Here is a 26446-nt window from a genome sequence, read left to right on the forward strand (position 1 = left end):
TTGTAAAAGCCTTGAGTGATGTTAGAGTGTCTGGTTTAAAAAGAAAGAAAGTAGTGTCATCCTTCTCAAAAGTCAGTCCAACTTATTTTTAGCTTAAATGCACAAATTCTCATTTGGGAGTAATGCACTGGGAATTTTAAGAATAGTAAAGAAAAATCCATCAGTCTGCCTGTAGTTGGATGTTAGCCGCTATTTTTGTTTATCACTATCTTTATAATGTCCTTAGTACTTGTGAATATGACATGCATTCAGAAACAGATGAATAGATTATCCAATAAACACGAACATATTTCTCCACATGCACACACACACATACACATAGAACCTAATTTCTATTTCTTTGGTCTACACTTTTCTGATATATTTCTCTGTATATGTCCTTTTTTTTTTCTGTATTATGTACAACAGTCAAGTAATATAACTGTAACTATTTGAGGAGACCTCATGAGATTAATAATACTCTGTCCTCATATGCTAGAAGATACCAATACACTATATGATGTATGCTATATTCTTCATTAAGACTTTCCTTTGATTTCTATTTATTATGCCTCTTTATGAGGAAAACTTTGCTCAAAGAAAAAAGTTCCATCTCAATTAGATATCCTTTTAAGTTATTTATGTAGAGGTCTCTTTTCTCACTCAAAAATAAGCTCTCTGGGCACAGGCACCTGTCATGTCTATTTCATCCTTATATCCCAGGAAACACTCTGCTCAGAGTGAAACATGTAGTAAATCTTCACTAAATGTTAACTGAGTGAATTGATGACTTCCAGAATCCCACTGCTTGGCCTTGGTTCTCAAAGTTCTACAATGTCTCATCTGTAACATTACTTTACCACAACTTGGGAACTAAATTTGAACAATAATAGAATGTTTCATAACCTCCTAATCTGAATTTGGGTGTATTTTTATTATAACTTTTTAGAAAGGTAAAACGCTATGAGTCACTTTTTCTTGTTTTTATCTTGCTTTGCTTCATTCAGGAAACAGCCTTATTCACTTTTTAGCTTTAAAATCTTGCCGGATACCTATTTAACCTTACAAGGGATAAATGTAGAATTGAACTTCAGGAAGTTCTTATTTGTACTCATTAAAATAGCCACAAAAGTAATTAAAATTATAACATACAGTGCTGATGAAGTTGGGAAAAAGTAACAGAGCGGGTGCCTGGAAAAGCAGATAAAGCTCAGATCCTGTTTGGAAAGCAACTTAGAAATATTTACATAGATGTTTAATTTATCTTTAATAGCAAAAATTGGAAACAACGTTAAGTATTCAACAGTTTGGGGCAGATTAAACAAATGATCAGACCTGACTTTGATAGATGATAAACAATTTATAAGACACAAATACTGTGTAAAACTAAACATGCAGTATAAAATAATAAAAAAATCAGTACGTCAAACTATGTAATAAGCTTACGATTACTTGAAATATGTAAGCATAAATTTAAGAGACTAGAAGGAAACAGGACAAAATGAAAACAGTTATAGAGTGATGGGATTATGGATGCAATGTTTTGTTTCCTTTTACGTTAAAAGATTATTTTAACAAAACATAAAATCAAAGGAAAAAAGGATCAAGTTTTAGTCCCTCGATGTTCATATTTTAAGAAGGATGTTATGCAGATACCTAAGCAGCGTCCCTTGCTTCAAAATCTCAGCATGTATTTCGTCTGGTTCCAGGGGCTTAACCATTTAAAAAAATAGTAATTCTGGCTACCATAGTTTTTCTTTGAAAGTCTAAACAGAGTTTGTATTGTTCCCTGGCAGCATTTCTTGTTTGCATTAAACCGTGAGTTATGATATTAGTGTATCCTGTTGTAGGCTCTTTGAAGAAGCAGACTCCGTAGCTCTTTTTATGGTTACATGGTAAATGAGAGTCCTCTTTAGGGGTGTATTCAATTTCCAATGGACTTCGTACCCTCGTGTGTGCTCAGTCACTCAGTTGTGTCTGACTCTTTGTGACCCCATGGACTGTGATCTGCCAGACTCCTCTGTCCATGGAATTTTCCAGGCAAGAATACTGAAGCAAGTTGCCATCTCCTCCTCCAGGGGATCTTCTATACTTACCCTTGGTTATGTACAAAGGGCATATCAAAATTTTCTTATAATGGCCATCGTTATTCTAAGTCAACATTTTTGCCATTTTATCAAGGAAAATGCAAATGATTGCAGTGTAACTTTATAGAGGAAACAGAATTTCTTCCATGAGCTAAGATTTTAGCAATTACAGTACAATAACCCAGTATAATCGTAAAACATTTTTTGCCCTTTTATTTTTGTGTATGGTGTTAGAAAGTGTTCTAGTGTCATTCTTTTACAAGTGGTTGACCAGTTTTCCTAGCACCACTTGTTAAAGAGGTTGTCTTCCCTTGCCTCCTTTGTTGAAGATAAGGTGTCCATAGGTTCGTGGAAGACACTATAAGCTTCACATTGCCTAGTTTATCTGGTAGGTGTACAAAATCATCTTTAAATACGTTACATTTAGTCCAGGTTTGTATACATTCTGGAGGTCATTTAATAACCAAATGATAATGAGGATAGAAATATTCATCACCAGCCCTCCCAATTTCTAGATGCATTCATTCACCAATGCATAATTGTATTAAGAGCACAACCTCTTAAGGCAGAGTTGTGTAAATCTGGGAAAATTACTTTACCTTTCTGTGCCTTAGTTTCTTCATCTATTAAAGAGAAATAAAGATAATACTTATCTCGTAGAAATTTGTGAGAATGTGAGAGTTGGACTGTGAAGAAAGCTGAGCTCCGAAAAATTGATGCTTTTGAACTGTGGTGTTGGAGAAGACTCTTGAGAGTCCCTTGCACTGCAAGGAGATCCAACCAGTCCATCCTAAAGGAGATCAGTCATGGGTGTTCATTGGAAGGACTGATACTGAAGCTGAAACTCCAGTACTTTGGCCACCTCATGCAAAGAGTTGACTCGTTGGGAAAGACCCTGATGCTGGGAGGGATTGGGGGCAGGAGGAGAAGGGGACGACAGAGCATGAGATGGCTGAATGGCATCACCGACTTGATGGACATGAGTTTGGGTAAATTCCGGGAGTTGGTGATGGACAGGGAGGCCTGGCGAGCTGCGATTCATGGGGTCTCAAAGAGTCGGACACGACTGAGAGACTGAACTGAACTGAAGTGAGTTAATGAATGTAAAATTCCTGGCACTTAAAAAATGTTACCATTTTACTAGGGTATGTGTTTTTGAAGGTAACAGCACAGATATTAAAATGTCACAATTTCTGCCCTTCAGGCAGCTTAGACATGAAAGTGAAAGTCAATCAGTTGTGTCTGACTCTTTGCGACCCCATGGACTATACAGTCCATGAAATTCTCCAGACCAGAATACTGAAGTGGGTAGCCTTTCCCTTCTCCAGGGGATCTTCCCAACCCAGGGATCAAAGCCAGGTGTCCCGCATTGCAGGCAGATTCTCTACCAGCTGAGCCACAAGGGAAGCCTAAGTATAGGGGAGTGGGTAGCCTATCCCTTCTCCAGTGGATCTTCCTGACCTAGATCTTTAAACGGGGTCTCCTGCATTGCAGACGAATTCTTTACCAACTAAGCTGTCAGGAAAGTCTTAAGTCAGGCAGCTTAGAGAACATTCTTAAAAAATCAACTAAATTTGCTATGAACCTAAAACTGCTCTAAAAAATAGTCAACTTAAAAAAAAAAAACAAAAAAAAAAAACTAAGGCGCCTTTTTAACCCTCAGTGGAAAGAAACTTGCCCAGTAGTTGAAGCATGTAATAAATGACTTGGGAATGTTTTTAAATGAAATTCTAGTTGCTGTAAGTTTAAGCTTCATGGAAATAACAAAAGCCACACTGCTTTCTGTCTTCTCCCAGTTTTATTGAGTTACAATTGACATATGACATTGAATTAGTTTTAAGTGTATACCATAATGATTTGATATGTGTATATGTTGTGTAATGATTACCACAATAAGTTTGGTTAACATCCATCATCTCACATAGTTACATTTTTTTTGCTTGTGATGAGAGCTTTTAAGACCTACTCTCTTAACAGCTTTCAAATATACCATAGAATATTAACTGCAGTCATCATACAGAATATTTTTCCTTTGCTTCTGAACACTTGAAAAGATTTTTCCTTTTCCTCTTTGGAAAACAATTGTTGGTTCAGAGTCTAGAAAGACTGAGATACCTCATTATCTTTCTGAAATGTGTAATCTTTCTAGCTAGTAGCCATCATCATTTTCTCAAATACCTGTCACTCAATTTGACAATGAAAACCGCAAGCCTGAATGTTTATTTTTATCATCTTTACAGTGAAACTGGGAAGAGAAATCAAAGCCATTTTAATTTTTGTGTCAGATATGTCTAAATGAATTAAGTAGGTGGGTGTATGGAGGAGGACATGGCAGCCCACTCCAGTACTCTTGCCTGGAAAATCCCATGGACAGAGGGGCCTGGTAGGCTGCTGTCCATGGAGTCGCGAAGAGTCACAACTGAGTGACTTCACTTTCACTTTTCACTTTCATGCATTGGAGAAGGAAATGGCAACACACTCCAGTGTTCTTGCCTGGAGAATCCCAGGGACAGAGCAGCCTGGTGGGCTGCCGTCTATGGGGTCGCACAGAGTCGGACACGACTGACCCAACTTAGTAGCAGCAACAGCAGATACGTTTATGCTTCAAGATTTAGGTTCGGAGATGCTCATTTTCCTTAGTTCTAATAAATACAATGATTTAGGCTCTGTTTTCCTGAGCTGAGAAATCACTTGAAAATTCTCCATCAAGTCTTAAATTTTCAGACGTCTTTTACTCATTCATCAAATATTTATTTGGTGTACCTAGCACCATGCTAGATATTCATTTCCCCTGGTAATTTGCTTTTGCTTTCTTAATGAAGAAAAGACTGAATGCAAGAAGATTAGCCCTCTTGTATCCCTGGTCCATAGCAGATAAAAGTTTGGCCCAAACAAGCTAACTTGTATAACTAGTTTAACATACTATGTACTTCTCGAGTATTATTGGAGGGTTGGTTATATCCGCTAACAGTCTGTATAATGTGTTGATTTTGTGTGTTTTACTTAGTAGTATCTTTTTTTTTTTTTTTTTTTTTTTAATTTTGAGGGTGAACCCGGGTTACCTGGAGCAGTAGGACAGAATGGAATACCAGGACTAAAGGTTGGTACAAAGAAAACCAAGCAGAATCATTTGAGGCATGATTTTTCATGAGATTTTAAGCTGTTACAATTTTTTATATCCCACTGGTTTTACTTGGGTGGAATCTTTTGTCAATAGTAAAATATGTTATAGTATAAAACGTTGTGACTAAAGAATAAATGGTGTTCATGATTCTTATTACATTAAAAACACAGAGTATAGGATATGATTGTCTAAACTTTGACTTCTGGGATACTTAACATGAGAAAACCTGTATTTCAAATATGACTATTGTCATTTTACCATTTGATGAGTGTATTAAAACATAGGTCACGTCCACACTACCAGCATTTGCATAATTTTTATAAGACATACTAAAGAAAATGTTTACAGTGCCACTGTGACTTTTCCTCAAGATTTGGCCACCTCTAAAACTTACATAACCCAACAAGTTAATCAAATGAAAAGCATAATATATATGTAGCGTGTTTGAAATTTAAAAATGGATGTGGTCTGCATTACTAAATAGGGAAAAAATGTAATGGAGATTTGAGGGGTGATTCCAAATTTCCTTTGTTTCTGAAGAACAAACAAATCTGTTAAATATAAAAAGATTGGTGACAGTTTAGTTTAAACCGGATAGGCAGACAAATCCCAAACCCTTTGAGGAGTGACCATCCCTTGAAGTACAGAACTGATGTCTAATCCCGTCAGCTGTGCCACTGTGTATCCAGACCCACAGATGCCCGTCAGCTGATTTTACAGCTCACATTGCTATCGACAGGCGCCTAGAACAGACCTAAAATTTATAGACCTGTCCTTTGTCCTGCAGGAGAGGAAAGAAAATATTCCTTCTGGCACTACAGCCATTTTCCTGTCTTCCTGCCTCTGTAGCTCCGTGCTAAAAAGTCAAATGATAAGAGCTAATGCTTAATGCTTGTTCTCAGTACTGTTCTGTTGCCTAGCAACCATCAGGATGGCTATTAACCAGTGAAAGGTAACCAGAAATTCAAAAGGCCAAAGGGTCCGGCCAAGTTTAAGGGAGTGAAAAGAGTGCTGCCTTCAAACTGACTTCAAGAGTGTATTAGGAGTTTTTAAAAATGCAATAACCACCTTAAAAATAATTTTTAAAGCAGTGTGACCTTATTGCAACACCTTCTCAAGCTTTTCTTAAGAAGGGTATTACCGTAATGCGTGTGATTTGCTGTCGATTTACTCTCTGATTCTGTCCCCTGCCTCTTCCTGGGTAAAATGAAAATGAGATTCTTTTCAGCACACAATTTTGCGTTTTAGTCTTTATACTGCCATGATCATCATTTTTTCGTAAAGACATCTCTCCTAAGCTCACTTAGATTCTGCCTCAATCTAGGATCTTTTCTGAAAAAAACTAATGACTCCTAAAGTACACCTGATTTAGAACACAGTAGTTAACAACAGATTGAAGAGCACTCATGACATTGTGAAAGGGTCCAAGTTCAGGCCTTAGTCATGTCAGGGCAAGATATTCTGGTGAACTACACTCCAGACCCCAGAAATAATCCATGCACCAGCGGGTGCTTTGAATGGAAGATTTCACGGACGGACGTGCTAGCTCACCTTACTGAGTTAGAGTCTGGTCGAAATAAGATGTCATAATCTCAGAATTGCCTCAACATTGCTCTCCTTGGTGCCCTAAAAGCCAGGCTTTTCTTTGCTGATCTTAAATATCTCTCTTTAGTCCTCAAAAGAAAAGAATTAAGGTGACATTTGCTATTGATATCCATATTCAATTTTCCAGGAAATTCATCATTTGATTTTAGAAAGCAACTGTATATTGGCAAAATAGAAAATATCGCATGTAATTTAACTAGTATGCTCAATATTTGATTTTGTTTGATGTTGCTTAATTAGGTGTTTTATAATTTAACGTGTCACTCACTTTGTTCTTTTGTGCAGGGAGAACCTGGAGAACAAGGATTGAAGGTGAGATGATTCTGCCTGTTTTTAATCTCCTCCCCTCAAGAGGGACCAAACTAAACTGTGTTTATATGTGGATGGATAGACAAGTACAGGTATACAAGTATATCTTGGCGATATTGCAGGTTCCATTCCACATCACTGTGATAAAATGTATATTGCAATAAAATGAATCTCATGAATTTTTGGTTTCTCAGAGCATGTAAAAATTATGCTATACTGTAATCCTCTAAGAGTTCAATAGCATTATAACTCAAAAACAGTATGCATATCTTAATTGGAAAATGATGCTGTTAGAAAAATGGTGCCTTTTGTCTTGCTTGACACATGGTTGCCACAAATCTTCAATTCGTAAAAAATGCAGTGTCTTCGAAGTGCAATAAAGCAAAGCCCAATAAACAAGCTATGCCTAGATATAGATGTAGATAGATACACTGGCCACTGTTTCTTTCAAACTGCTGATTAATGGAAGGAGAAAGTAGTGTAATCCTTATGTACGTTCAAAAGTTTCGGTAAAAGGCTTTAAAGAAATGGATGAGAAAGGAGCAAATTTGAACGATCTATGTCAGGCTTTAAAATGGCTTTCAAAAACCTCTAGGCCTGCAAAATTTCTGTTCTGCCTATTTGCTGATGCCATTCCAGTACTGTTCTAAGCATCCATACCTCTATTACTTCTTAGGTCACTAGGTTAAAGGGATACAGATGTTTACCTGCAGCAAATATACTGAAAGTTGTCCCACAAAGAATTCCCATAAAAAAACTAAAAAGAGAAGCAAAAGGAGAAGCAGAGTGCATATGTTAAATTTCTCTCAGACAGAGAAATTTAAGAAATCCTTCTTCCCACTTTGGGGAATGTTCTCATCCTATGTACTTTGCCAGTGTTTAAAACATGTGTTGTCTGTGTAGGCAGTTACCAAGATATCACATAATGCTCTTCATAAGTGATATGACCTTTCTGAAAAATCAGTATCATCACCACTAATCTCAAAAGAAATACATCTACAGATCCAGTGAGCTTTGTGAATTTAACTGTATTTTTGACCATTGTAAAACAAAAACAAAAGACATTGATTTAAACAGAAGGTGAGCAAAGCAGAAGGGTGGCTCTTCTCAGTCAAACCCTTTGCCTCCTGACCACTCTGAACCAGTTTTCCTAATAAGAAAGTTTGTTTTATTTGTTTTGTTTTTTAACAAAGGGATTTCCAAGCAATTTTTTAAAGCATGCTAATTGGCTGCCTATCAAAAGTCCTTCATAACTGATGATCAGTATATTTATTTGGCATCCAACCAGTTCGTGGTAATTAATGTGAAATTAATTAGTCATCAGATGACTCTTTTGTGTAGAAAGTAAGGAGGGGAAAGCGACAGTGTCAGCATGGTTCTGGGAGCTCATGGGATAAAGTGACTCAAACTCCCGGGCTCTGTGGTGTACCCGTCTCCGTAAAAGAGTTCCCAAGCAGGTTAGCCTCGTGCTTGTTTGAAACAGGAAGAGAAACTGAAGAGAAAAAGTTAAAATCTCCCTCTCTTAACACGCCTCCTTCTCTCAGGGAACTCATTATCAGTAACTCCTCTCTTGTTTTATGGAAAATGTTAAATGATAGAAACGGGACCTCCCATGGGAGACAGAAGGGTATTCTTATGGAATACAAGAACAATAATGCATTGTTATTGCTAAACCATTAACAGCTTATGTTGTGTCAGATATGGTCCTAGTTGCCTTAGACACAGGAATTATTTCTCATAACCTCATAAAATATTCTTGTCCTTATGTTGCACATGAGAAATTTGATGCAAATAGCTTTTCACTGGCTCGGTAGGTACTAGAGCTGGGCTAGGTCTCTGGCTACAAAGTCTGATGTTTCCACTAGAACTTACTGTATGACTTTAAAATTTCAGAATTTAGGACACAAAACATGGATAATACACAAATGACTTGTTTTCTACTGCATTGCTTTGTGGGTAGAAAGGAGATATCAGTGACAAAATAGGCATAGGAGCTCTCAAAACTAACAAAGGAAGCATAAACTCCTCAGATTATTTTGCTGTGATTTTTGAAGACTTTCTAGTAAGGTAAAATTTTTATTTATTTACTTTATTAAAGCAATTATTTCTCAATGCAAAACATGTATGCCTAGATAAGTTAAGATTCACTGCACAGTTTTGAGGGCTGTGTCATGCACTTTGAGAGCCTAGAGATTTGAGATGGGCTCGAAGACAGAGCAGAATTTACACAGATGGAAGGGAAAGGAGAGGGCAGGAGTCCAGGAATCTGGAATGGAACAAAGAAGGAGACAGAAGGGATAAAGCAGAAAGCATATGGAGGGAATCAGGAGAAAGTCTTTGTCAGAGTGACTCTTTGAGCAGAGAAAACAGAAAGGGTTAAAGCAGCTCTAAGTGCCAGAATACGCTATTAAAAGTCAGAGAAATTACTTTCTGTTAATATCATGGAGTAGTTTAAAACTATTCAGTCATCTTCATTGTAATAAAGTTTATTTGGATGGGTTGATATCAGGCAGTTGGTCAAGTAAGGTACATTAGCCCTGTTGAACATTTACAACAGCTATTAATATATAGTACCTCTGAAAGGAAACTTAAAATAAGGAAAAGTACTCATTGCTGAGTATCATCACTATGTTTTCATATATTTCTTTTCTCCCCCCTTAGGGAGATGCTGGAGAGAATGGCCCCAAAGGTGACACAGGCGAAAAGGTACAGTGTTTTTAAAAAATATGAGCACATGCATATGAGCAAGAATATTATTTCATGTACATGAAATGGGAGACTTTGAGAAAGTTGAGAGATCATGGCTTAATATGACAAGATCAGAGATAATTTTACAAGATTAGAAAGCATTTAAATATTTAATTGATAAGAGGTGATTATTCTACAACTTCCTAGCTACAAATTTAAATATTTTAAAAGTGAAACGGTACTTCAAAGATTCTAGAAAATGTGTAGTTGGGTTTCTAGTAATATGACTGAAGACAAAAACACCCCGCTATTTATGTGTAAATGGAGCACTCCTTTTATACACAGAGATGTAAAAAGAGAGTTCCTAAAGTGATTCCATTTGTCCCAGTTTTAGGACAGAAGATTGCAGGACTGGGATGAGATGTAAGAGTTTGATAGAAGTTAGTGTCCCTTGATTAGAGCCTCTAATGCAGTCTTGAAAATTTGCCTTGACTTAAAATGTATTAGATCCAAATATTTTGTCAACTTTCATATTGTCCTTTTTTAAAAATTTTAAACTGTTACTAGCATTTACATTGCAGTGATCTTTGGTTCATCCTCCTACCTCGTGGTTTTTTTTCCCCAGACTATCACAGGTTTTGCTTGGCTTCTTACTTCACAGACATCTCTGACATAAAAAGGAAATTTTTACTTTATGTGTGGTGTATGTTAAGAATTGTGGAACACGTGTGCTCAGTCGCTCTGTCGTGTCTGACACTGTGATCTCAAGAACTGTAGCTGACCATGCTCCTCTGTCCATGGGATTTCCCAGCAAAAATACTAGAGCAGGTTGTCATTTCCTACTCCAGGCATCTTCCCAACCCAGGGATCAAACCCAAATCTCTTGCATCTCTTGCATTGGCAGGTGGGTTCTTTACCACAAACACCACCTGGAAAGCCCAGATGAAAATGGAATAGTCAGATTTAATTTAAATCAGGCTAATTGATGAAACAAAGACCAATTCATTTAGGCTTGTAGTTGAGAGTAAGAATGGGTCCAATTTGAAAATTATTACTGTACAGATGGATAATTGTTAGTCATAAAACCATACCCATAAAATAAAGAGAAATTTGCCTTTCTTATTCTTATAAATATTAATATAAATATGGCATGGGTGGTAGGGATAGATTAATGATAGTGTCACTGAGTAGCAATTGTGTTTGTATTCAAGGGGTAGTCTAGAAGTTCCCTGGCACCAGATGGCTCAGTGGTGAAGAAACTGCCTGCCAATGCAGGAGACACAGAAGACACGGGTTCGATCCCTGGGTTGGGAAGGTCTGCTTGAGTAGGAAATGGCAACCTGCTCCAGTATTCTTGCCTGGGAAATTCCATGGGCAGAAGAATCTGGTGGGTTACAGTCCATGGGGTTGCAAAGAGTCGGACGCAACTGAACACACACACAGTCTAGATGTTAGGATAGACTCTCAGTTTCTTGCAGACCAGGGTTTCTTAACCTCAGCACTACTGACATTCAGAGCTGGATAATCCTCCGTGGGGCAAATGTCGGATGTCTAGCATCCTTCCTAGCCTCTCCTACTAGATGCCGATAGCATTCCCAAGTTGTGACAACCAACCTTGTCTCCGGAGCTTGCCAATTGTCCCCTGGGGAACAAAATTTTCCCATGTTGAGGATCACTGCTGTAACCCATTTTATTATCTGTCAGATTCAAGTATCACACTGCAATCCACCACAAGATGAGTATGTTTTAATACTAATGAGGTCAATGATATACCTCTGTGACTTTTTGAAGTAAAAATTTCAAACCCCAGATATATAAACATGGATATTACATTTAACTTTCTTGTTCTGCTTAAAAGCAAAGGTCAGCGAGCTTTCCCTGTGAAGGGCCAGAAAGTGAATCCTTTAGTTTTTGTGGGCCATATGGTGTCTGTCACAACTGCTCAACTCTGTCATCATGGCATGAGAGCAATCGTAGACATGTCTACTGATGAGAGTGGCTCTGCTCCAATAAAACTTTATTTCTGGACACTGAAATTTTAATTCATGTGCTTTTCACATGTCACAAAATATTATTCTTTTGACTTTTTTTAACCATTAAAAATGCAAAAACCATTCTTAGCTCTTGGGCCACACTAAAACAGGTGGCTAGCTGCATTTGGCCCTCAGGCCATAGTTGCCAACCTCTGCTTAAAGAAAGGAAATCTTCTAAACAGAAAGCAGTTTCTTCAAGTGAAAACAATCTATGCCAAGTCTGAGCTATGCCTATGTGGATTTATGTAGAGAGGTTTAAGTTTTAGAAGATGTATTTTTTAGAGCTTCATGTTTTGGATGTAGGCCAATAATTATTTCTTTAATCACACATTTTTAAAATTTAACATTGTCATACTAAAGCAACTTTTTTACTTTGTAAAGGCTAAATTCATCTCAAAAGAATCCTGTTCTTATTTTTTATGTTAATGCAAATCATTTACCATACTGACTCATACATAGTAAACTCTCAATAAATGTTAGCTTTCTTACCACATGGAAATGGAAATCAACTAGATTGGTTATTTTTCTTTTTTATCAAAAAGTTTTATTAGTCAACTGAAATTAGGTATAAGAAATGCTTCAGTTAAAATGGAAATCATTTCCATTAACTTTCAATGAGTCTAAACAGAGGGTTGTAAATAGGAATATGTAACATATAATATGTAATCTGACCTGTAGCATTCATTCCCAAGAATGCTGTAATTGGAATATAATTTTTGATGTGTTTTTTAAACATTTCCTGCTTCTGTCATATAATTTGTTTCCAGCATGTTAGAAACACTCTTCTCACAGCCGTTGGGTTCAGTATGTGAAACTCATTCATCATTTACCAAGTTTGAGATGTAAAATAAAAAAATGCTTCTTTTCTGCCATTGATGTAGTAAATTACGTCATCGGCTGATTCACTTTAATAGGATTTTTTTTCCCTTTGATCCAACTCGGTGCCTTTGGATGGTAAAGCAATCTAAACCTTTCCAGACTGGTCATCTGGAAATGCGGTGGGACTGCTAAAACCCTCTGGACTGGGTTTTCTCTATGACCAGCAGCTGCGATGCACTCTGGACTTAAGAGTGACCTGCCAACGACTGATTTTAATCATACGTGGAGTTACTGTGGGAAGGTTAGGTTCTGCTCTTGGAGTGTTAACCTCACCGACTAACGTAGAGATGGATTTCTTATCTTTTATTCCCACACTTGAAAGTAAATGTTGGTGCATTCAAGTCCCTTCAGTCATCTTTGACTGTTTACAACCCTATGGACTGTAGCCCACCAGACTTCTGTCCATGGGATTCTCCAGGCAAGAATACTGAAGTGGGGTGGTATGCCCTCCGCCAGGGGATCTTCCAAACAGGGATCAAACCTGCATCTCCTGGGTCTCCTGCATTGGCAGGCAGGTTCTGTATATATACCAGTGATTACCACAGTCCATCGGTATCCCAGGAGATTGATTCCAGGATCCTCGAAGATATCAAAATCCTAGGATGTCCCTTATATAAAGTGGGGTAGAATTTTCCTATAATCAATGAACTTCCTCCCATATTCAGTTGACCCTTTAACAATGTGGGCCTTAGGGGTACTGAGACTCTGCCATGTTTGAAAATTAGGATATAAAAGGCCCTCCTTCTACGTGGTTCCTTCATATCCCCATTCCTCCATATTGTGGTTCTTCATCTGCCAAATTCAACCAACTGCAGATCATGTGCTACTACAATATTTACTGTAGATGTTTTTGGAAAAAAAAAAAATCCACATACAAATGGACCTTTGCAATTTAAACTCGTTGTTCAAAGGTCAACTGTGCTGTAAAAAGCATCTCTAGATCACTTATAATACCTAATACTATGTAAATAGTTGCCAGGGACCCAGGAATTCAAGTTTTGCTTTATGGAATTTCCTGTAATTTTTTTTCCCAAAATATTTTTGATCTGAGGTTGGGTGAATCCACAGATGCAGAACCCAGGGATGTGGAGGGGCGACTGTATTGTAAGCACAGAACAAGGACAGGGTTTGAAACATTGTCTCCCTCTCTCCTAGCATCCCTGTATCTAAAATACGGCTGGCACAAAACCAATGCTCAATAAATACTTATTGAATGAATTAATGAGTGACAGCAATGTCCCCACATTCACTTCATTTATCTACATATCAAATGTGTTTAAAAATAATCACAACCCCAAACAGAAACTTTCTGTACTTGAATGATTGATCTGTGGTTGTTCAGTCCCTAGGTCGTGTCTGACTGTGACTCCATGGGCTGCAACACGCCAGGCTCCCCTGTCTCCCGAGTTTGCTCAGATTCATGTCCACTGAGACAGTGATGCTCTCTAACCATCTCATCCTCTTCCACCCCCTTCTCCTTTTGCCTTCAGTCTTTCCCAGCATCAAGGTCTTTTCCATCAGGGTCTTGTAATGATCAATAGCAAAATCAAATTTATTTACCTCAAGTATCTTCTAAAAGTATTTTTTGTTTTATGATTTACCATGTAGATTTACCCTTTCATTTTAAAACCAACGGATTTATGAAGCTAAGAGTATACTTAGAGAGACACAGTTGGGTGTTTTTCCTACTTTAATCCCATATTCGTTTTTACTTTTAGGGGAAAGAGGATTATAAACACTGTTTTATTTTTACTACTTACAGCATCATCCTTTAAAGTGTTTAGCTTAGAAATGTCTTCCAGCAGTTGCCTTGCCACTTTCTAAAAGTTATAAAAACTCCTTGAGATTTCACAGTTCTGATTTTTGAAAAGAAAATTGAAATATCACTTATAGTTGTCTATCAAACGAAAGTACTCCAATGTCCACAAATAAATCAGCTTTCCAGGAAACTGACCTTGTCTTCACATTCTCTTTCTCTGAGAACTAAATCTAGCCCTTATTCTCATTAGTGGATTATCCAGTCACTTTCTGCCTTCAGTGCTGGAGACCTGGGTTCAGTCCCTGGGTTGGGAAGATCCCCTGGAGAAGGGAAAGGCTATCCACTGCAGTATTCTGGCCTGGAGAATTCTATGGACTGTATAGTCCATGGCGTTGCAAAGAGTCGGACATGGCTGAGGGGCTTTCACTTTCACTTTCTATTAAAACATTGGAATGAAAAAGTTTTTATCTACAGTTAATACAAGCAACTTCCTTTTATTTACAAATTTACTACAACCGTTATGCCTTGTTGTCAAAATGAGATAAACCAGTAATTCTTCTCTTATTCTAATAAAAAAAAGCACATGGCAATAGCATTTAAGAAGTCCAAAATTCACTTAACCTCAAGTTGCTTCAACATCCTCATCTATTGAGAGTGGTAATATCTGTCCTATCTCTTGGGAGTGTTGTGAGGTAAAAATAAGATGAAAAAAGGGACTTAGGAAAGTCAAACTTGCTTTTATGAATGCAAAGGTCTTATTGTGCAAACTATTGTGGCCCTGACTCACTGGTGTTGATGGCTCTCAGATTTTGTTTTAGTAGAAATAGAAATAAGTACTATTTTATTAACCACATTTATTTCACTTCCCATTCAGAGCTCAATTCAGTGTTAATGTTGGGGAAAAGACACCAGTATCATTTTACATTAAGACAGTGTTTGAACTCCTCTTCTGTATGTTTTGTCATGTTTTAATTTTTCTTTGAGTAATAGGAACTACAAATGTCAAAGAAACTCATGTATTTCCTCAAATAAGCTAATTTATTATTTCCTTCTCCTTCCTAAGCTCTTTTTTTTTTTTCTTCCTCAAGGTTTTTGTGTTTTTCATTTTGATTCCTGACTATTGACCAGCTGGAAAACATTCTTTCTGAGATATGTTCACTCATTCACTATATATGTATCCAGCGTGTTTTATTTAGACACTGAATAAAAATAGGTACTGAGCCTGCCCACATGTGGCTGATCATCTAATCGAGGGACAAAAAAAGACTCGGCAGAAAACATACATGCATAATCCATAGGCAGTGAGCGTGCAGGACATGCAGAGATGCTGCGGAGTGAGATGTGCATATGAGGGGTGGGTGTCTAGGTTGGTGGGTGAGGAGTTGAGGTGAAGTCACTTAAGACTTGAACAGACAAGCTGCCAGCCGTGGGAAAAGAAGACAGCGGTTGAGGGAGGGAGCAAGTGCCTCATGTCCAGAGGCCTGACGTTTACCTGTTCTCTAGAAGAGATTGATGCGCAGCTCTAGGTCGAGGAGGTAGACCCTGGGACTCTGTGAACACTTGCACAGAGAGAACAGCCGAGGAGACCCCAGTAGGTGTCTTTCTCCTTGTGGCTGTTTCTGTTTTCTTAACAGTCATCGTCTACATTTTCTCCCTTTTGTTTTCCTTGTAGCGTGTTCAGGAGGAGCTTGGAAATCTTAAGCCTTTGCCTGGCATCACCTCAGAAATAAGCAACATCCCAAGCAACCCCTGAATTCTCTCCCAGTGGTGTCAATCTGCCCATGGAGAGCAGATTTGCCTTAGGAATGTGGTCACCCTCCATGAAATCCAGATGGAACACAATGCCTTTTAGGAAACCAGATTCTATCTCAAGACTTTCTCTCAGATCTTCTGTGTCCCTGTCACCCACAAGTCATCCATCATCCTGTAACTTTCCGGGGACCGTGTCACAATGAAATAAGTGTAGGGCTAGAAAAACGTGCCGGTCCTAACTGTGGTCTGCTTCACAAGGGAAGCACACTGACCAGCTACGTGGCTTTTTCCAGCTCAACATCATTAACCCTTTGACTTCATCTGTTGAACCCTGACTTTCTAAAGACCGAAAGAGTTAGGGAACTCCTAGCAAATGATAGCCCGTGACATTAATAAATTCCAGAAATGGAGAAAACGAAAATTCCAGATCGGCTAATGTGTTGCTTTAGAATACAACTGTAGCACTCTATCAAGGGAAGAGATTCATTTTCATATATTTCTATTTATTTCAAGGAGTGTAGTCCTCATGTATTTTGCATTCAAAGTAGTTTTAGAAAGTATATTGTTGATCTTGGAAATTATTGACATCTTCACAGCCATATGGATACAAATTCTTAGGGAGCAGAGTTCCACCCATTAGTCATGGCGCTTCCCCTTGGGCGCTCCTGTCAATAAAGGCTGTGTGTTTGTGTTTCCTCTTCTCATAGCTTGTAGAATAATCTCTCCTGGGTTTCATTTTAGGGTGACCCTGGATCGTCTGCTGCAGGAATTAAGGTAACTATATGCTTGCAAGTGTTTGTACCCCAAGAGTTCCAGTTTTGACTTTTGTATGTCTCTTCTTTCTCTTCTCCTTTAACAATTTGGATGGTTCTATCTCTGTTACTATTCTCCTGCAATAATTGGCTTCCAAACATAACAGGGAGTATCTGTTGGAAGTCTAATAAAGGCTTAAACAAGAGGTTTTCACTTCTCTTCCCTTTCTGATTGGTTTTAATGGAAATGTGGATTTGTATGTAAGCTTTAGACATAGTCAAAGCAGAAAAAAAAAAGGTTCCTATGTCGAGTAATATATAGAGTAATAGAGTGAATGAAATGCATGTGTCATCAGGGAAGCTGAAAGTGTCCAGGGGTCTAAGGGTTCTGGAGAGTTCTTTTAAGACTGCCTTTTCCATCTTTGGCTTTCTTTGGCCAGGGAGAACCCGGAGAATCTGGTCGTCCAGGGCAAAAGGTAATATCCCTATTCTAGTGTGGTTTTAGTACTATTTTATATTCACCATTTTAACATGTCTACTATCCACTGTGTAATATGAGAACAATTATTGAAAATGATGCTGTTTTCATGCTTTGTATGCAGTGTTATTGTTTTCATTTTAAAAGTGTTGATGCTGACCATAGCAAAAATACAAACATATTCTGTACATGTGAAAGGAAGTTTTATGAACTAAAGTCTGCATGTACTGAGCTGTTTAAGACTAACAAGGATCATCTGGGTTGGAATGCCAACAATTTATCTTGCATGTTTAAAGATACTCTGCATGTTTCTTTCTTTCACAAGAAGAAATGAATACTTACTAAACTGTCTCAGTAGGGGATGATGGACAGACCTTTTAAGATTATATTCCTTTCCTCTCATTTCAAATACGTCCCAGCTGATAGTTTTTTATGTGACTAATATCTACCTAAGCAATCAATGTTGTGTTGTACAAAGAGATTTGTTCATGAACTAAATTTTAGTTGTAGACACTTGCCAAACCACTTTAACCAATCTGTAGTTACATACATTAATTTTTTTTTTATCATTTGTGCTTTACTTTAGTGATAAATTAGAGGACATGCAGTGAATATGTTTATTCTCATTTGAGTCTGAAGCTGGAAACAACTGTTAGTAGTTTATCGTCTAAGCATCTGGATATCAATGCCCAGTGCAGATTTTAGATAACAGATGTAGCTAACAAGTAAATGTGAATTCCACACTAGGTTAAATCTCCTAAGATCATGACTCTGCCTTTGTCTAGCAGTAACTGATGTTATAGAGAAAAAACATGAATAGAGACATAGAATATACCTCATTAGTATAAATAGAAAGAATAAATTCCATTGTAGTAGTTTGGAATCTTAAAACATAACATTAAAAACTATTCCCACATTCTTGAAGTTATTGAGAGAATCATTGCTTTGTTTAAACACTTAGGATTAAAGTATTTTTGGAGAAGGTCTTTCACATCTTTTAATGTTTCCCTAATTTAAAAATAGGGTTTTCTCTTGAAATTAAGAATCTGAGAGAAATAATTCATTAAGCCTAGTTTTAGGTTAAGTTGAGACTTTTCTGAAGAGCCCAGAATGCTGCAAATTTTTCTGTTCAACGCCTAAAATTTCCCACTGATTCTTTTTTTTTTTTTTTTTTCATTTATTTTTATTAGTTGGAGGCTAATTACTTCACAACACTGCAGTGGGTTTTGTCATACCCACTGATTCTTTATGTAAGAAATTTGAAATTAGTGATGTCACAGAGATCCATGACTTGTTTTGGTGTGAGACAGCATCTGATTTTCTCTAATGAACTGACTTTAAGTTCCTTAGTCTTTAAAAATTGAAGGCTAAATTTAAACTGCTCTCCAAATCTGTGATAAGGTAAAAGAAATGTCTGCAAAACTGGTATGTCTTTTTAAAACACAAAACAAATTTGCTATAATTTCATATAGGTTTCACTATTTTCAGAGTAGAAGATCCAAATTGATTTTCAGTTAGTTAATGAAAGAGTGCCTTATTATAATTACTCAAAAATACATTTTAGATTCATTTTTGGAAGTTTGTAGGTTTACTTATGGAAACATTGGCTTTTCTTTGCATTTCATTTAAAACCTGTTTTAAATTATATTGAGAGAATTAGATTATATCTGAATGAATATGTGTGTGAATGAATATGTGAACGAATATTACAACTCACCTGAATGAAAATGGGCCCTGAAATGAGCAGTATTTTTTTCATTAATATTTAGGCCAGATTCTACCCTTTGATGCAATATCAGTTTCCCACGATATTTATGACTTCCTTTGTTTAGTATCTGGATTTGGCAATACTTACTCCAACATTGACTTAAAAGTAGAGTGTTCCCATGTTTGCTGGTTGCTTAGATTGGAACATGACAAATAGAACTGAGGACAGAAGCCATTCAAGGAATCTTCAACAACATTTGTCTCACCACTGTAGAACTGGGTTGTGGGTTCTTTGATATTTAAGCTTCGGCATTAGGGATGTTCTCAGAAAGTAGAGGATATCCTGACAGAATTGAAGTGCATTGATTAGTTCTCCACTTTCTGGTATTTGGCAGTATGAAAGTTTGTTTTTTAGTAATGTTCATAAGGGAGGAATGATTTCAGTTTGTTTGTTTTTTTTCTTTTATAAACTCAGCAGGAGAGTCTGTGATTGATATGTGAGTTAGGGTAATTGTATTTATAAGGTGAGTGTGTAGATTTGTGAAATAGGCATGTGTTTCATCCTATGATTTTTTTCCTTCCTCACTTCTCCACATGAGATGGCATTGATGGTAAGGTGGAGAGCCTACTGCCTACCTAACTTCTCCACATTTTTTTGAAATATATTTTTCTTAGTTTTAAAGGAGTGAAAATGCTTGTTGCTCTGTTGAAAGGGACCAGCACAGTAGAAGTATATCTAAAAACAATGGGCATTGTGACAGGGACATGGGGTGAAAGCAGAGAACTGCCTTTAACAGTAGACTAGGTCTCCAATAATGGAGAATAAAGGATGAAAGGGAGAGAAAAAAAGAAAACCAGAAGTATAATGTATCAGTATAAAGTATAATCTACTTGGACAAGTAGTCTTTGAGTGGAATAACAAACCAATTCTTTTTTATGACCCAGACCTGACTTTGGGCTGTACCTGCCCAAGAACTCAGCTCAGAGAAGCTCTTAGTTAAGAAATAGGCAAGAATGGAGACATTAACTGAGAAACTATCTCTTAATTAAAAGATAAACCTTCATGGTATAAAGATAGAGAATTTATATAAGAAGAAACATCTTCCTAAAAGTGTTGAGATGTTTCTCGAGGGTCAAATTAAATGTTTTATATTTTATAATGTGAACTTTTAAGTAAACATAAATTTGGAAAGGTCAAGTTTATAAAAATCCAAGACTATGAAATATGAATTACTGAAATATTTGTTCATTAAATAGTACATTTATAACCTGTATACCTACATACATATGCATATGATAAAAGAAACAGCTAAATGCTCAAACTCTGTAAGTATTCAAGCTATATTATAAAATATTCCATAATGTCTTATACATCTTTCTCATTGTGAGAAACATGGGTGTGTGTCTATGTATGCATGTGTATGTAAATATCTTACTTTAGTCATTGATCTTTTTATTTTGGTGGGAGGGAAGAGTTTAGTGAGAAAGCTTTTTGAGAAACAGTGTTACAACCCATATGTTTCCACAGGTCTTAAATAAGATGTCTTGAGTTTGGGGGCAGGGCTTTACTAAAACAAAACAAAACTATCGACTTGTCAGCAATATGCTTACTTTTATTGGTTGCTTATTATACTGCAGCTTACTGTATTTTCAAGGGTCTTATCCTTTTTTTTTGTAAAAGAGAATCTTCAGTGAAATATGGATAAGATCATTTTACTAGATCTTTCTAAAGTTATTTATTGAGGGGGAAAAGGGAAAGAAAAAAGAAAATCAAAGGTATAATGTTGTATCTGTGTAAAGTTTAATCTACTTGCCTACGTATTCTTTGAATGGAATGTCAAATTCTTAATAATTATTCTTTCTTCTCTGGCTCAATCTCATCTTACTCTTCTGTTCACAAGGCAAACTTTCATTCATGTAGTTTCAAAAAGAATAGCTTTTCTTTTGCATTCCTGAAGCACCTTTGACCTAAACCATTAGGAAAGTCATTGTTCTTTCTATGTCTAACCATACAGCTTCATATAAACAGTGTCTGAAGTCATTTTGTGATCATACCAGAGCAAAGTATAGTTCTCCATTGTTTGAAAGTAATAATATTAAAGATTAAATGTCTGGTTGCTGTTAGTAGACTTTCCTTGGAATAAGGATTGTTCAAGCGTTTAAAGTAGAAGGAGTTTGATGCTTCTGTCTCTTTTGGTATAGCTGCCATAGCACTGGCTTGCAATCCTGAAACACTGTGACCCTTTGACCTTCAAATGTTATTTCCACAATATTTGGTCACCTCAGCCCAATACGGGATGGGCTTTCATTTTCTCTAGCAATTTTGTTATGCTTTTTTAGTGGAATTCAGGAGATTTTCTAAGCAATAGAACTTCCTATCACTATACTCTGTGCTTAAAATAATGTAGAAAATCGTGTGAAAATCAGAAGATTTAGCTTGACTCCAGTGTGCTCACCCAAAATATACCGCTTAATCTCAAACCTGTATTCAGAAACAGCTGCATGGTACCATTAGCTCCCAGTGGCTAAGCAGGGCTACCCCCACTCAACAATTGTCAGCTCCATGGGCTGGAGTTCAGTATAATCTTAACCATGCATTTATCTTCTCATCATTCAGGAATGGAAAAGAAATACTGTTATACTTTTAAATGAGGAAGACTTTTCATGTGTATTGTTTTGATGTGACCATGTGTTCATACAGCCAACTCTTGATTACCTGAGGTAAGAGAGCTCTGGAGTAGGGTGCATTGTTCAAATGCAAGTAATCCCCACTTCAGCTGATAGCCTCAGCTTCCACAGCAAATCATTCACCAGACAGTAATAAAACATAGGGGTTCCTTCTCCTTTTCTCTCTCTCACCTTCTGGTAGCAATGACATAATGGTAGCATAAGGGTCAACCCATCCCTGAATCAAGAGTTGACTGAACTGTATAATCTCACCAAATGTCTTGAAACTAGACAGTATATATATTAGACATATATATGTGTATACCTACAGCAAGAATTCAACTGGGAGCATTTGCCATGTTTTTCTCAGATACTGTGCCTGAGTGAATACTGTTCTATAATGCTCTGTGATTTTCCTATCTATGTAGGGTGAACCAGGGCTTCCTGGGCTTCCTGGACTTCCGGGGATAAAGGTAAATACGCACTGACAGTCTTGGCTTTGTAGAAATGTAACTGCAGGAGTCACAAAAATGAAAAAAAAAAAATAAGTGAAAGCTAAAAGTATACTGCTGTTCTTTAAATACTCACCAGCCATTTCAACCAATAAAATTTTTTAATTAAAAACAGAACACAAGTAGCAGAAATAGAATTACAGACAGAAAATAAATTTATAGTTACTAAAGGGGAAAACAAAGAGGGGATAGATTAGGAGTTTGGGATTAATAGACACACACTACTGCATGTACAGTAGATAACCACCAAATCCTGCTATATAACACAGGAAGCAATACTCAATATTTTATTTTATATATATATTAACTGAATCACTTTGCTGCATACCTGAAACTAAGACAACATTGTAAATCAACTATACTTCAATTAAAAAAGAAAATGAAGCCCAGGTATTTCTGAGTTTGTCATGGCTATTTGGATATATGTTCCACTTATAACCTACTATGCCCCTTAAATAAATGTAAAAATCATTTCATTTGAAGTCATAGGAATTCTTTCAAGTCTAGAATGTCTCCCTTCACATTTAAATTTTACTCTTAAAATCTTATCAGATTTTGACCAGAATTAGAGTCTTCACATCCTCATAAATCTAACATCCAGGCAGCTGTTTTTGTGATTCACCCATTATATTAATCCCTCCAAAGTGTTCTGTGCTTCCACTTCCTGTCAATAGTTCTCACTGCAAACTACAAATCATATTACTGTTTTATTGACCCACGTACTATTCCCATAAAATTTGTATGTGTCTTTTTAAATAACTGCTTAAAGCTTAGTTTGAAAACCTTGTTTTACACATTTTTACATCATCTAAAGATGTTAAGAAATGGGTTTTTTGTTTAAAATTTTTCATGTGGCAACTGACAAGGCTTAAAAGTTCTACTGCCTTGGCTGTAGTCACTCCCTTAAAATCAGCTCCTTATTTTAAGATTCTTTTTAAATTCTAACTGTTTGATATGATAACAGAATGCAGGTAGATTTTTCTTGACATCGTTCTTATCTTATAGGATTTTATATTAATCTCAAGAGTGCTTTAGATGATTCTAAAATTAAAGTTCCTAGTTTCAGTAAAAGAGTTGCATATACCACTTTATGAAGATTGTATTTGAAATGTCTTACATGCATCATATGATTATAGAATAAATATATTACTGAGTTCCCAGACATCATATGGTATAATATGTAGTATTTTATGAGGATATTTGTTATAATTAACAGATATGAAAGCTATGAATTCCAGATTGGCACTCAGAAATTTTGGTTCTGCTTTTTGTTTGATGTTTCCAGGTTAGTATCATAGATGTTCGGATAGGTCCTTTTAATGTATATTTTAGTCTTTTGTCTTCTCCATTGAAAAGAACACTCTATGACAACAGTTTACTAAAGAGTTGAAATAGTTTCCTTATCTTTTGATATTTAGCAAAAATAACTTAATAAATTGTATGTGATCTCATACTGTAAATATGGGATTAGTAATACCACATTACACATCTTTAGGAATCCCACACATTAAAAAAACAAAAACAAAAAAACTTTTTACTAATATTTGGAAAATCATAGATTTTTTTAAACAAATTTAAGAAAATTGTGTTCAGCACGAATTTAAAAGAGCCTGATAGCATTTTAAATAAGAGGGAGAGGGGTGCGTTTAAAAGGAGGAGTATTTGGAAACACTAGGACAGGATTTCCTGCATACTTGCTTGTAGGTCAGCCGGGCTCTGCCACCATCAGTCACATGCCAGGAATCTCAGTGCTGTGTGGAAATCCTGCTGTCCTTTCTCCTGAGCGTGAGCTTTCTTGTTGAGAGAGAGTACATAAGGGTGAAGGTATTGGGTTTTTCCTCCAAAACAAACAAACAAACCTACTATTTTTTCTCATTACCTTTGATTTCTGTCCTCCATCATGAAAAATATACCTTTCCCTAGTCATCAGTGGACCAATCCAAAGGTTTTGAGCTTTTTCAAATTGGGAAAGATGTTGATTTGCCACCTCTAGTTAATGTTTTTATTGCTAGGATCATGGGAAGTTGCCAGACAAATTTTGTTGAAATCTTATAGCTGACATTTTCCATTGTTTTTCTAAGCTGACTGGTGACTATGGTGAAAAGAAGCTATTGATTGACAAAAACCTTTCTATCATTCACTAGAGATACTTTTCTAGGTAATTATCAAGTGCTGTTGGATGACTTGCCAGTATTCAATTTAAATCACCGGTTCTATTTTTGGATTAATAGCTCTATCTTCTCTAGTTCAGAATGTGAGTGATATGCTTGCCTTATAGTATAGTACGTGCTCAATATAAATGAGTAACTTTGTAAAGGAGACAATTTAAAAACACATCATAGTCAGCAGTAGTCATTGGATATTTTTAAATGTAGACTTAAAAGTTTACAAATTTATGATATAGCTTCATTAACTTGGGATATTCTTTATTCCTTTCATATGTCTTGATTCTACTAGGTAGCTAACCACAGGACAGTTAACCTTGATTTCACAGTTAATGAGTAATAATATTTAGAAGATGAAACCATCATGTATGGATTTAGAATGCATGGTAGCAAGAGCATTAGTTGTAACCTTCCTAGACCTGTGTTTTTGTTTACCCTTTGGAAGTACTTCCTGTTGCTATTCATCTCCTTATCTGCTGGTACTCCAGAGAGCATGCAAATGCCATCCGTTATTTCCAAGACATTGAGGAAACCAGCCATGACATACCAGGGAAGCTTTGATTGCCACCTGTTGCTCTCCGGGAATGGTTGGAAACTTAATGAGCATTCACATGCCCTTGCACACGGCTCTCAGGAAGTGAGCAAAGTGCCTAAGTACAGACAGTAGACTCATCTATCTATCACCTCAGAGTCCCACTCAGAGAAAAGTGCTAATACCTTTGGCATACATAAAAGTCACTAAGAACAGGCATCGCTTAATTTCAAACTACTCTCAAGCTTCCTGCACAAGTATTGGAAAGTGTACTCACCATGTGGAAGACATTTGGAATTCCTATTTCATGCATTCATGGTTCATATAGTGTTAAGATGTTCAACTGGGAAAATTAAATTATGCACAATGTACCATGCAAACATCAGTCTTCTGGATTAAGAATTGAGCTTAGAATATTATTTTTATAAATAAGCCTTTAAATACATTTTTCATGGGTAAAGCTTATTGTGACTAGCTTTTCCAATATCACTTAAATGGGGAAGATTTCAAAGTTTCTATTTTTAAATGTTTTTTTCCTTTCCATACATTTTGAAACATTATTTACCCTTTTCATGGTTATGTTACCCTAGTCATTAAGTCACAATGGGCAGTGATCAAGAGCCTTGACTTTAGAACCAGACTGCCAGTGTGTAGATCCTGGTTCTACCCCTCACCAGTTTGTGAAGCTGTAGCATGATACTGGGCAAGTTACCTAATCTCTGTGTACTGGATTTCCTTATAAAATGGAAATTATTATTGTATATAACTCAAGGGGTGGTTGTGAGGATTAAGTGAATTAATATATGTGCAGCTCCTAAAATAGTGCCAAACATATAGTAAATTAGATATAAATTTTAGCCATTGTTATTTCTTTCTCTTGGAGCAGCTCAGAATATTGGAAACATTGTTTATGCACCTGTTCTATAGAGTCTTTCTTCCTGTGAGTCATTTCAACCTAGAGATCATAAGGCCATTTATACCCTACAGGTTCATAGATGTAACTGAAAACTCCTCTGTAGTGATGGTTGAATGTTACCTTTAAGAGCAGTAAGATAACCTACTTTCTTGCATCATACCATTCATCTTTTTCTCTAACCCATACATTCCAAGAACAAAGAATAAAGGAGCACAGCGTTCTGGGCATAAGACATGGTGTTAAGTTCTCCTTCCCAACACTGTTCATAGGAAAAGTAAAAGGAAAACCTGACCTGTAATAATGAAATACTCTAGGCCCCATTCATAGCGTTGCCTAACCCCAGACATTTTTTACAGATATGGATTTTCAATGCTTGCTTTTCTCCTTTCAACATTGAATACCAGTTTATCTCATCATATTCAGGAAGTAAATTCAGAAAAAAAATATAGCTGGTACAATAAAATGAATGCAGTGGGGAGACATAATACAGTAAAAATTACAA

At 36.6% G+C, this 26446-nt stretch overlaps 1 protein-coding gene across 1 annotated transcript in view; it reads left to right on the forward strand.

Moving 5' to 3' along the window:
• Positions 1-26446, forward strand: part of COL25A1 (collagen type XXV alpha 1 chain) — a 502107-nt gene that overhangs the window by 410694 nt on the left and 64967 nt on the right. The window contains exons 13-18 of the mRNA XM_065907544.1: positions 5113-5166; positions 7081-7107; positions 9766-9810; positions 16957-16989; positions 17408-17443; positions 22248-22292. Coding sequence (XP_065763616.1) covers positions 5113-5166; positions 7081-7107; positions 9766-9810; positions 16957-16989; positions 17408-17443; positions 22248-22292 — 240 coding nt within the window. The remainder of the gene's footprint in view (positions 1-5112; positions 5167-7080; positions 7108-9765; positions 9811-16956; positions 16990-17407; positions 17444-22247; positions 22293-26446) is intronic.

This window comes from Muntiacus reevesi, chromosome 16 (genome assembly GCF_963930625.1).
Source record: "Muntiacus reevesi chromosome 16, mMunRee1.1, whole genome shotgun sequence".
Lineage (NCBI taxonomy): Eukaryota > Metazoa > Chordata > Mammalia > Artiodactyla > Cervidae > Muntiacus > Muntiacus reevesi.